Source organism: Mustela putorius, unplaced genomic scaffold (genome assembly GCF_011764305.1).
Source record: "Mustela putorius furo isolate JIRA1106 unplaced genomic scaffold, ASM1176430v1.1 tig00000868_pilon_pilon_pilon, whole genome shotgun sequence".
Lineage (NCBI taxonomy): Eukaryota > Metazoa > Chordata > Mammalia > Carnivora > Mustelidae > Mustela > Mustela putorius.
This window is the reverse complement of record NW_025421502.1, coordinates 7,640,162-7,652,424: the sequence shown is the minus strand read 5'-3', so window position 1 is coordinate 7,652,424 and position 12,263 is coordinate 7,640,162. Positions and strand designations below refer to the sequence as shown.

The 12,263-nt window shown below is 43.0% G+C and overlaps 1 protein-coding gene across 1 annotated transcript in view; it reads right to left on the bottom strand.

The window, feature by feature from the left end:
• The window catches only part of PAPSS1 (3'-phosphoadenosine 5'-phosphosulfate synthase 1), a 98,474-nt gene that overhangs the window by 63,722 nt on the left and 22,489 nt on the right, over nucleotides 1–12,263 (bottom strand). Inside the window, exons 4-5 of the mRNA XM_004748115.3 lie at nucleotides 7,307–7,445; nucleotides 4,335–4,453 (exon numbers count right to left, since the gene is read on the bottom strand). Coding sequence (XP_004748172.1) covers nucleotides 4,335–4,453; nucleotides 7,307–7,445 — 258 coding nt within the window. The remainder of the gene's footprint in view (nucleotides 1–4,334; nucleotides 4,454–7,306; nucleotides 7,446–12,263) is intronic.

Genomic DNA, 12,263 nt, shown 5'->3' with positions numbered 1-12,263 from the left:
ATGCAAACAAATTATAATCCAAATGAAAAGGAAAAATACTGGAAACACAGACAACCCCAGAAGGCTAAAGGCAGAGCAAGAATAGGCGGTTTGCTGAAAATTAAACAGAGATTCTGGAATAGAACATCACGTAACAAGAGGAAAGACCAGCAAATATATGAAATTGTAAACATTCCTGAGCCCATCACAGAGCTGAGGCCCTAACACAGTGCCTAGAACTGCTTCCAAAGATTGACAAGTCCCCAGCAAAAAAAGGCAAGACCCATAAACATGCCCCTCAGGAGCACATGGGAGGAAGAGGTGGCTGCAATAAAAGCAGGAAAGAAAAAAGCAGCTAACTGTTTTTAGCATTCTTCAAGGCCAAATGAGGACTAGTGATAGGTTTACATACCTGGGAACCACAGACGCCAGGAGTTCTACACTCACAAGCAGGTCTACCAGCATGCTTGGAATAAAGATTAGAAGGTCTCACAACTAGAGAGCTCCCCTTGGTGGCACACAGGCACAAAAATTCTGTCCATAATCCCTGGATCACTGTCTCATGCCACACAAAGGCCTGCAGCTAATAGGGAAGGGAGGGAAACCCTCCCAGGGTCCACTGTTTCTGAAAAAGGAGTAGAGATAAAAATGGCCAACTAAAGGGATGTGGAGGAAATTCTCCTGGCCCAAGATATCCTGAATTGATACAAACCAGCAATCTGCTATTCCATGGGACTAAGACCTCCCAGGCTCAAAGCAGAGGTTGGCTACCATGCAGGAAGAGGAAACGACACTGACAAAGACCCATCTAAGACCCCGGAGTATAGATCCTACTTAAGAGTGAGGCTGGATCAGCAGACTCGAGAACCACCACTGCTCCCCCATCGTGAGCCTAGCACTGAGTTCTGAGCAATAGCGTAACTCTCTTTCCACTGAGAAAGGAGTGACAGCATGTAGGGAGACCCCTTCTGAGATGCAGGCATCCAGGGAATGTTGAAAGCTCAAAGTGGAGCAGAAACACTAAGAAAGACCCTGTAGGAGGCAAGATCCCAGACTAGGCACAAGGTAGGGTAGTCTACCGCTAGAGAAATTTGAAGCTGGTAGTTCATAATGAATAACTACAGAATAAAGAAACCCACTCCATCTAAGCTACTAACTAAATTAACTCAATATACTATACTATATACACACTATGCAGTGTGACAGAAAAAGAATATAAACGCCCAGAGCATAGACATTATTTCCCTCAATCTCTACTATGCTTCCACACACAATGTCAAGCATTCAATAAAAAATTACGATATGCCAAAAAGAACAAGAAAAGTCAGCAATAAGAGATATAGCAAGATCCAGAAATGACCCAGTGGCTGGAACTACCAGGTATGACTTTATAGTTACTATATTAAAGGATCTAGTGCAAAAGTGGACAGTGTGTGAACAGAAAATTTCAATAGAGAGATGTACACTCTATTTGAAAAAATGATGCAATTTTTGTAATGATTATCAGTTTAACGATTTTAAGTGCAAATAAATATATTTCACATAACTGAGGAATGACTAAGCTTGAAAATGAGTAGAAATTATTAAAACTAAAAAATTAACATGAAAAGAGTGAGAAGGGCACCTGGGCGGCACAGTTAGTTGAGCATTCAACTCTTGGTTTTGGCTCAGGTCTGATCTCAGGGTCATGAGATCGAGTCCCACATTGGGCTCCAGACACAGTGCAGGGTTTCTATCTCCCTCTCCTTCTGCCCCTGTCTTCCCCCCACCCCACTCTCTTTCTCTCTCGAAGGTAAACAAATCTTTAGGAGGAATAAAAGAGTGAAAGAACAGAGCACTTAAAAGCACTTAAAAGATGGTCTAACAAACATCTAACTAAAATCCCAGGAAGAGAAAGAATAGGGCAAAGATAATATCTGAAGAGGTAATGGCCAAGAGTTTTCAAAAACTAATAAAAGAGGGGCGCCTGGGTGGCTCAGTGGTTTAAGCCGCTGTCTTCAGCTCAGGTCATAATCTCAGGGTCCTGGGATCAAGCCTCACATCAGGCTCTCTGCTCAGCGGGGAGCCTGCTTCCCTCTCTCTCTCTGCCTGCCTCTCTGCCTACTTGTGATCTCTCTTTATCAAATAAATAAATAAATAAATCTAAAAAAAAAAAAAAAGAACTAATAAAAGAACCAAAAGCCAAAGAACCCTAAACTGAAAGAAAAAAAAACCTAAAAATACTGAAAACCCTAGACACAACGTACTAAAATCACTAAAAACTAAGGAATAAGAGAAAAATCTTGAATTGAGGCACAAATAAAAAGAAACATTACAGGGAGAGGAGTCAAGAAAAGCACTGCATCAGACTTCTCATCAGAAACATTGCAAATCAGAAGACCATGGAGCACCATCTTTAAAGAACCAAAAGAAAAAAAACCTGTCAACCCAGAATACTATGGCCAGTGAAAATATCTTTTTAAAATGACCAAGGGGTGCCTGGGTGGCTCAGTCAGTTGGGTATCCAACTCTTGACTTCAGCTCAAGTTATGATCTCAGGGTCATGGGATCAGGCCTTGCATTGGGCTCCACGCTTAGAGTCTGCTTGTGCCCCTCCCTCTTCTCCTCTCTGTGCTCGAACTCATGCTCTCTCTTTCTCTCAAATAAATCAAATCTTTAAAAAAAAAAAAAAGAGCAAACATGAGAAAGATCGGATATAAATCCTTTCTAACTCACTCTTCTGTGCATCCCAGAGTGCTATGCACATGCTGAAACCATGTTTCCTTTTTTTAAGGCTTTATTTATTTATTTGACACAGAGAGAGAGAGCACAAACAAGGGGAGCAGCAGAGGGAGAGGGAGAAGCAGGCTCCCCGCTGAACAGGGAGCTCAATGTGGGGCTCAATCCCAGGATCATGACCTGAGCCAAAGGCAGACACTTAACTGACTGAGCCACCCAGGAGCCCTTGAAACCATGCTTCTAACACAATTTCTAGCAGCTGTATGCTCTTATTCCTATTTCCATCACCTACAATGTAAACCCTACAGGACAGAGACACACCTGGTTTAATCTTTGTACTACCAGTGCCTAGGACTATGACGAACTACAGCAAACATCTGACTGCTGATGCTAAAAGAATAGATAATGAGTAGAGGGAAGCCACAGGCACAGCAGCAAGATCGAGAAGCTCCAGAGCCCAGAAGCTGGGTAACAGGAAACCCAGATGGCTAAAAGACAAGCATAAAACCTCCCAGGATAGGGCCTCATGAACCTGCAACAGCACAGTTGCACATCTAAAGGAACACATCAGAGCAGTGCTGTGACACATCATTTCACTTATGCAGCTAAAATGTTTAGATAAGCGAGGACTCACATTAGGAAAGTGAGTCCCAGGTTAATTATCTGGCAGAATTTTACAACATGAAAAAATGCTAAGGCTACACATTTTTAATACACTCAGACGTAGGTAATTTTTTTAAGTTACCTTATATACCTTATATACCTTGTATGTCTGATATACCCAGTAAGAGATACTACACAAAAGAGGTTTATGGTAAAGGGACTGTAAAAATCAAGGGGGTTCAGATGCCACAGGCCACAGAGGACAAAATGGGACACAGTGATGCATCACTGTCTGCGTACCACTACGTCAGCAGTCCCTGCACAGCACTATGCAGCAAAGGTGAGGACATCCTGACCAGGGAACGGGATCACTACGGACACCCACACAGAGGCCAGACCCTCCCTAAGTAAACTGCGTGATCCTCTGTTGGGACCAGGGAAGATAGGAACAGGAAAGAAAAGAAAGAGTTTCTAAAAACTGAAACTGGACTAAACCCTGAGAGAATCATGGACATCCTGGAGGGCCTAAGTACTTGGGGAAAATAGCCAGCATCTTTATGCTTCCATATGCCCACGAACCAGAGAAAGATCTTTATGCTCTGGAACATTTCCCTTCCTAAAACTCAACCATCCTTATCATCGTGTTGCACCAGGAAAATCCAGGCACTCTCTAAGAGACTAGGAGAATTGGCTACATTATGTACCTCAACTTAAATACAATAATGTCAAGGTGTAGAGCTGAATAATCACGGCTGAATGTACAGGTATCTGTGTGGTAAAGTTACTGCTAGAATAAATAAAAGAGCCTCTGGTTCTCAAGCTGCCTGTGCTCCACACTAACCAGGATATTTCGTGCATTGTATGCACCGGTGCCCCCACGACACCTAACACAGGGACACACACACACTCAGGAAACCGTCAGTACCACCAGAACCTGAAACACCACCTTATCACCACCACCTGTTCTTTCGGAAGGGGAAGAGTACAAAACAAATACACTTCTTCTGAGGACTCCCTCTTTGACCTTCTCCTACCCGCTCCTGCAGAAGCTCCACCACCTGCTGGACGCAGTCGTTCACATCACAGGAGTCTGTCTTCAGCACCAATTCAGGAGCCTCTGGCTTTTCATACTCAGAATCGATTCCAGTGAAACCTGCAAAAGGACCGGATGAGAGAAGCAGGTGGAAATTAAGACAGGCTTATTTCTTCAGTCCAGGTCTTTGCTGTGTCAGGTTCGTATTTATGCTGTCCTTTTGGAGTTCTCGGGTTACGGTACTAAAACTTCTTTCTTGGGAAGATTTCTGATTAAACTTCCATTTCTCCTTTAAATACACACAGTCCATTCTCATTCGCAGTTAAATAATGTTGCACAGACACTAAATTAGTGAATCTGCAATCGCAGGCTCCTAGGGGAAACATGGGGTTAGGCTCCTGCAAGCCTCAGTCATCACAAAATTTGTTGACCCTTCTTTGTGGTACAAAAGCTGAAACATGAAGGCCGAGTATCGCGTTGCTCAGCCTCAGCTGGGCACCATCCTTGGGGTGGCTATAACTTTTCCCACTCTGCAACTCTCCACAACTGACTGCCAAAGCACCACTGAGTACTGATGTGGGGGCTAAAAAACTTTAGCGAGTAGGGGCACTGGGTGGCTTAGTGGGTTAAGCCTCTGCCTTTGGCTCAGGTCATGATCTCAGGGTCCTGGGACTAAACCCCACATTGGGCTTCTGCTTCCCCCCGCCTCTCTGCCTACTTGTCATCTCTCTCTCTCTCTCTGCCAAATAAATAAATTAAATCTTTGAAAAGAAAAAAGAAAAAGAAGAAGAACGGGAAAAAAAAGAACTTCAGTGAGTAGAAAAACATGCAAATATGGACTCTCTGGATGATGAGGACTGACTATGCTTTTTCTGTCATATTTTCTAAGTAAATGCCTGAAATGCCAACAGAGAAATATGAATGAGTACCAGGGGAACCAGAGCCTTTCAATTTCCCCAGGGAAATACAGGATATAGTACTTACCTCCTAAGCATAAGCCAAACTCAACAAGGTTTTCTTCCTCTCAATACAAAACTGACACACCAAAGTCTATCTGCCCATTATAGTCACAGGGGTTACCTACAGCCAAAATGAAGCCCTGCAGGCTTCCTCTGCCACCAGGATTACCTGTTCAGGAAAGACAAATTAACTACTACCAACTTTAGCAAAACATAAATAAGAACAGGAATCCTGATATATCACAAAATAGATCCCATAATGAAACATAATTAGTTTAGATACTAACCTCTATTTAGGTTTTCCCCTTAAATACGTGTTACCAAGGAACTGTCAAGAAAGAATGCATGATGCTTGTCAGGAATGGGCCAGCTGAGCTGAACATATGCTGTTCCTATATTACACCTGTGATATCACCTCATGCATAAGTCACTTAAGACCTGTCTGCCTTGGAGGGCTTAGGTCAACCCTGGAGCAGAATGGAAAACATGAATTTAAAATCATTACTATTAAGAGAAACAGTCACCAAGAGAGTTCTAAAATATATACTCCAAGTCTATGGCCCATGTTATTTTTTTTCTATTTCATATTTCTAAGTATCACATAAAGTCCTGAATCCAAGAAGGAGATTTCTGCATTACCAATATTCCTAAGAGAGTCACAGTAAAATAGGAGGGGAAAAATAATTCTGGTAAAAACAAAATACTAATTTTGTTTTTTGGGTTTTTTTTTTCTGTGTAGAAAAAGTGTTGCAGGGAGAGCGGGGGTTAGAGGGAGAGAGAGAGTCTTAAGCAGACTCCCCGCCCAGCATAGATTTCAATGCAAGGCTTGATCTCACCACCCTGAGATCATGATCTGAGCCAAAAACAAGACTTGGGCACTTAATCGAATGAGCCACCCAGGCAGACCTAAAACACTAGCTCTTAAGTTCTAATTCTCAAACCCAGCTACACAATGGAATTGTCAGGTCCCATCCTCGTGACATTCTGATTTCACTTGTACAGCTTTGGCAACAGATTTTTTTTTTTTTTTTTTTTTTAAGATTTTATTGAGGTGCCTGGATAGCTCAGTGGGTCAAAACCTCTGCCTTCGGTTCAGGTCATGATCCAGGGTCCTGGGATTGAGCCCCACATCAGGCTCTCTGCCTGCTTCCCCCTTTCTCTCTCTGCCTGCCTCTGCCTATTTGTGATCTCTATGTTCTGTTAACAGCAGAACATAACTAATGTCCAAGAATGTCTAGAAGATTACTATGATCGGTATCAAAGGCCACAGCAGACAGGTTCTTAATGTCTCTTATGTACAAATGTTCACCACAGTTGAAACTCTAGAAGCAAATCATAAAACCTAAAAAGCAAGGTATCTCTATTTTGATGGAATCAGCAATATACTGATTCACCCTAATTCAACAATTGTACACAGGATGAATAAGGGACTATTCCAAGCACCATGAGGTAAATAAGAACAAGACACTGTCTTTGCTCTCAAGATGTTTATAATTCAAGCATCCTTCCTATTAGCTACGGAATTTCCTTCGTTTTCACTGGAACAAAAAGCAGAATGGACAGCAGCTAGCCACAGATATCCAGTCTAATGCTAGGCACCTAATTATATCAAGCAGGTTTCCAGCAGTCCCTGAGGTCCCAACCTTCTAAAACTCCATCTTGTGAGCAAGATTCCAATCTGATCAACAATACCCCCAAGTACATACAGTGTCAGGTAGTGCTGGTAGGTCTCAAAGACACAAGAGTGGAGCAAGACCCACTTTTTCTTCTCAAAGAGCTCCAAGTTGTTTGAATACTCCCAGTCTCTTTCTCAGTAAAGGTGATCAGTCTCAGATACGGTGGGATAAAATATGTAAGCAAAGGGACACGTGGCTGGCTCAGTCAGTAGAGTACATACACCTCTTGATTTGGGGATCAAGTTCAAGACCCACATTGGGTATAGGGATTACTTAAAAAATAAAACCATAAAAAAAAAAAAGCAAGCAAAGAGAAACTAGAAAAAAATAGTACTTACCTTTAATTTCTCCAGCCCGTGCTTTTTTGTAGAGTCCTTTGACATCCCTCTGTTCACAAACGTGCAGAGGGGCATCAACAAATACTTCAAAAAAAGGTAAACTTGCACCTTCATGAATTTGCCTTGCATTGTTGCGATCCTTAGAAAGAAGACATACGGCTGAATCAGTGGAAAACAAATACTAAAAAGAACAGTTTATATTTTAAAGTATAAACTGAGGGGCACCTGGGGGTTCAGTCAGTTAAGTCTCCGACTTTGACTCTGGTCATGATCTCAGGGTCCTGGGATCCAGCCCCACATCGCACTCCATGCTCAGCAGGAAGTCTCAAGGATTCTCTCTCTCCCTCCGCCCCTTCCTCCACTCGGGCACACACTCTCAAATAAACAGAGAGAGGTGCTCTCTCTCAAATAAATAAATAAAATCTAAATCAATCTATCTATCTATCTATCTATATATATATGTATATATATATAAATGTGTGTGTATGTGTGTGTGTGTAGGGAACCTGGGTGGCTCAGTCAGTTAAGTGTCTGCCTTCCACTCAGGTTATGGTCCTGGGGTCCTGGGATGGAGCCCCGCATCAGGCTCCCTGCTCAGTGGGGAGTCTGTTTCTCATTCTCTCTGCTTCTGCCCTTCCCCCTCACTGTGCTTTAAGTAAATAAATAAGATCAATAAGATCTTAAATATATATATACATATATATATGTATACATATAAAAATCCCGGAAATTCTTAGGTTAATATACCCTTTCTTTATAACAATTTTAAGGGGTATACTATTCTAAAAATCCAAGATATTGGGAAGTTCAGAAGGGAAAAAATAGATGTCCCATAAAAAACTTCACCAAGTTTTATGAGGAACCAAAGCCAAAGCCCAGCCCAAATGCAGAGGTCATCAGGCCTCTCTCTCATAACACGTTCAACCTCAGCCTGAGCTGACTTGAAAGCAACTTCACTTCCCAAGAAGTCCACTCAGAACTCTGAGGGGGGGTTTATCCACTTGCCAAACATTAACTCCTGTGACCACTTCTTGTCTTGAGCATTCCCAAAACTTTACTTTTCTGCCCTACCCCTAAACCCCTAACTCTCTGGTGATCACGTGACTTCATTGCTCTGCCCTGTCCTCTGGTATAGTTCCCTTTTTATTTTTTTTTTTTAAGATTTTATTTATTTCTTTGACACAGAGAGAGAGAGATCACAAGTAGGCAGAGCACACAGAGAGATCGAGGGGGAAGCAGGCTCCCTGCTGAGCAGAGAGCCTGAAGTGAGCTTCGATCCCAGAACCCTGGGATCATGACCTGAGCTGAAGGCAGAGGCTTAACCCACTGAGCCACCCAGCCGCCCCTATAGTTCCCTTTTTAAGTCAACCTCTTCTTTCTGGTCTTAGCTAAAACCAAGTACCACACCCCCCTCCCCGCAGAGATCCACTGATTTTCTCACCTTCATACTCTGTACACAAGCAGGGCCAATGTTTCCAAAGTCCGCCCCCACCATTCCCATCATTTGACACCCCCCAGCTCACTTTAGCATTCATTTCTTATGGTCCCTCTGACAAACCATGCCTACTTCCACTGTCACCACTCTCCTCTTCCTTATTTCAACAAGAAAATCCACAGGCACAAATGCTCTCTCTCTCTTCTCTGCCATGTAAGCCTGTCTATTTGCCCAGCTACCCTTGTCTCGCTCACTCCTGTCACTTCTCCCTTCATATTCCAGAGTCCCATCCCTCTAGCGGATCCTGCTCAACCCGTTATCCCTACTCCATCTGAAATCTTCAGCCTCTGCCCTCTCTGCCACCTTTTTCCTAGGGGCAATAAACATGTCACAAAAAACAAGTGAACTGGGCACCTGGGTGAGTCGCTTAAGCGTCTGCCTTCGGCTCAGGTCATGATCCAGGTGTCCCAGGACCCAGCCCAGCATAGGGCTCCGTGCTCAGCAGGGACTCTACTTCCCCCTTGGACCCACCCCCTTCTTATGTGCACACACACTCTCTCAAATAAATAAAATGTTAAAAAAAAAAAGAAGAAGAAAAGAAAGAAAAACAAGTGAACTAACAAATTACACAAAATCCCTTAATCATGCGTACTCTTCAGCCTTTAAATGACAGGACTTTCTGCTGCATTCCACATTACTAACCCTGTGTATGGCAATGATGCTACCCCCTGATTATTCCTAATGCAGGCTCCCCAGCTCTCCCTACTTATCCCATCTCTTCAACACGGCTGTTGCCCACAGTCCATCAGGAGCCCACTGCTCACATTAAGTCCTTGAGCACTTTTCTCAGCAGCCCTCACAATGTCAACTACGACATAAACACCAACTCTTAAGTCTGAGCCCTGCCTTCTCTCCTGAAATTGAACACACATTTCCAACTTCCTCCTAAATACACCCACCTGGACACCCACAGCCACCTCAAACTTAGCACGTTCCTAACACAGTTCATTCTCTTTTCCCCCCAAGCTGGAATCCTGCCTATACTGCCCAAATCAAGGAAGGCAACATATTCATCCAGAAAAAAAGAGTTGATCTGGTTCCTTCCTTTGCCCCCCACTCTCCCACCCCCTGTGCATTCTGTCACAAAGTCCTTCAAATTTTGCCTCTAATTATTAGACCAACCCAATTTGCATTTCTTCCCTACTCCCTAGCTCAACCTCATTCCTCAACTGGTCAATTGCTACACCCTTTTAAAAGTGTGCTGGCTTCTAGCTTTGCTCTACTCAAAGCCATACTCTAACACTGTACCCTAACCATATCACTAACTTTTCAGAGATTCCCCAAGACCATAAGGGTAAAACCCAAATTTCTTAGTGGGAGGCATCAGACTGCCTTTTTTCTTTCTTTCTTTTTAAAGATTTTATTTATCCATTTGACACATAGAGAGAGAGAGAGAGTAAAAGCAGGAACACAAGCAGGGGGAGTAGAAGAGGGAGAAGCAGTCTTCCTGTGGAGCAAGGAACCCAACATGGGGCTCGATCCCAGGACCCTGGGATCACAAGCTGAGCCAAAGGCAGATGCTTAACAGCTGAGCCACACAGGCACCCCAGGCATCAGGCCTTTCTATACCTGGCCCCACCATTCTCAGTCTTGCACTTAATGTTCTATTAATAATTAGTACCTGCCTGGTCTACCAGGTTGTTTGGGCCTTATGCCTTAGTCATCTGCCCTGCCAGAAACCCTCCACTGTTCTCTTCTGCATAAAGCAATGTGCTCCTCACAGGGACGCTCTGTGGTGAATTCCTCCAGGAATTCACAGGCCCAGAATGACTGAGGGCCCTTGATTCCTCTGGCTTCTCGGAGGACCCACTATATACCTGTCATAGATCTTATTCTGATATATTGGTTAATTCTTCATTAGCTTTACAACCACAGCATGTAGCAGAATGATTAAGTTGTGACCTTAACTGATTTCAACTGTCCTTTAAAATGCAGGTTTTTCCAAGTTTCTAGACATGGCTCTCTTCTCATTCTATATAACTACTCTATACTTAATTTCAACTAGGTTTCATTGAATAAAGTTAATGATTCCTAAATCTTTCTCAATTCTACACAGCTTTCCTGCACTCCAAGACCAATTTTCCAATGGCCCACTTAGATACGCCACTAGATTTCAAACCTAACCCACCTAGAATAAAATCATCATCTCCTCCCTCCCCATCCTGTATTTTCCACCTCAATCATTTCATCTTCTATTCAGAAAGAACCAGCCTTCATGTTCACCCCAAACTCAGCAATCAGCCAGGCATCATGTCCTTCTGATGCTATGGGCTCAAGAGCCCTCAAAATGCCCCATATTTTCCATTCCCATTATTGCTGCTTGAATTCACTCCAAAAGCCTCCTCACTGGTCTCCTATCTCCAGGCCATGCTTATTCCGGGCTTCAAAGGCGACTTTACTAAAATGCAAGCCCAGTGATAGCATTCACTAGAACAATCTCAAACTGTTCAGTCCCCTGGGCAGCAAAGCTCTGAGCAGTGAAGGTTCATCATCGGACCTCTGCAAACCACTCTAGCTTCATCTCCCCTCACATTCATCCTGCACAGCAGTCATAACAAACTACCTACAGTTCCCCAAAAGACCAAACTCCCTGACATTTCGATCCTGCGGCAGACACTGCACTGTCTCTTCTGCCAGGGCAGTGTTCTCCCTCCCACCTCACTGGTATGCTCTGATTCCTCCCGGATTCATTTCAAGTGGCACCTCCTCAGTGATTCTTACACAGGACCTTCCACAGACATCGTCCTCATCTCCTGCTGCAACACACTGCAACTGTTCTCATCTCTAGGCTCCCACCAGACTAGCTAGGAACCACCAGGTTTATTTTTAGAACCAAGATCCTCAAGTTCAATGGTGACATGGAATAATACACACATGCTATATTATATGGTCTGATATAAATATTACAGATTTTGACACATCCTAAGCAGAGGCCAAACCTCACTGTTAGTTAGCTTTCAGAGATGAGATCAACAAATTCTGCTCCATACTATGGAGACAAGAAGGCCAAAAAGCAGATCAGCATATGCTTTTAGAGACCAAGCTGACAGCTCTCCAAATCCTGTGTTACCCTCTCCTTTTCTAAGAGCTGCACAAATTCCCAGAAGTACAAGAGTATCAGTTACTTATATTACTCTGAAAACTGTGCATATCCAAGGATGCAAGAACTCAAACAACTATCATTCTTTTATATACTTCATAACCTGGTAACCTTTAAAAATGATACACTGACATTGTTTCCAATGTTTCAGGAAAATGAAAAGTAGTCCTCACAGGACCTTTTAGGATTCCTGCCATGGTTCAATTAAGTGAATTTTATAATTAATACTCCATTTGATACTTCCCTATAATTCTAATAGCTCATATTTTAGTGTTGCTTTTTAAAAAAAAGTCCAAGTAGCCATGCAAATTCACAATACAGCACTAGAACCGTGCTATTATTTGTTATATTTACTGAATACT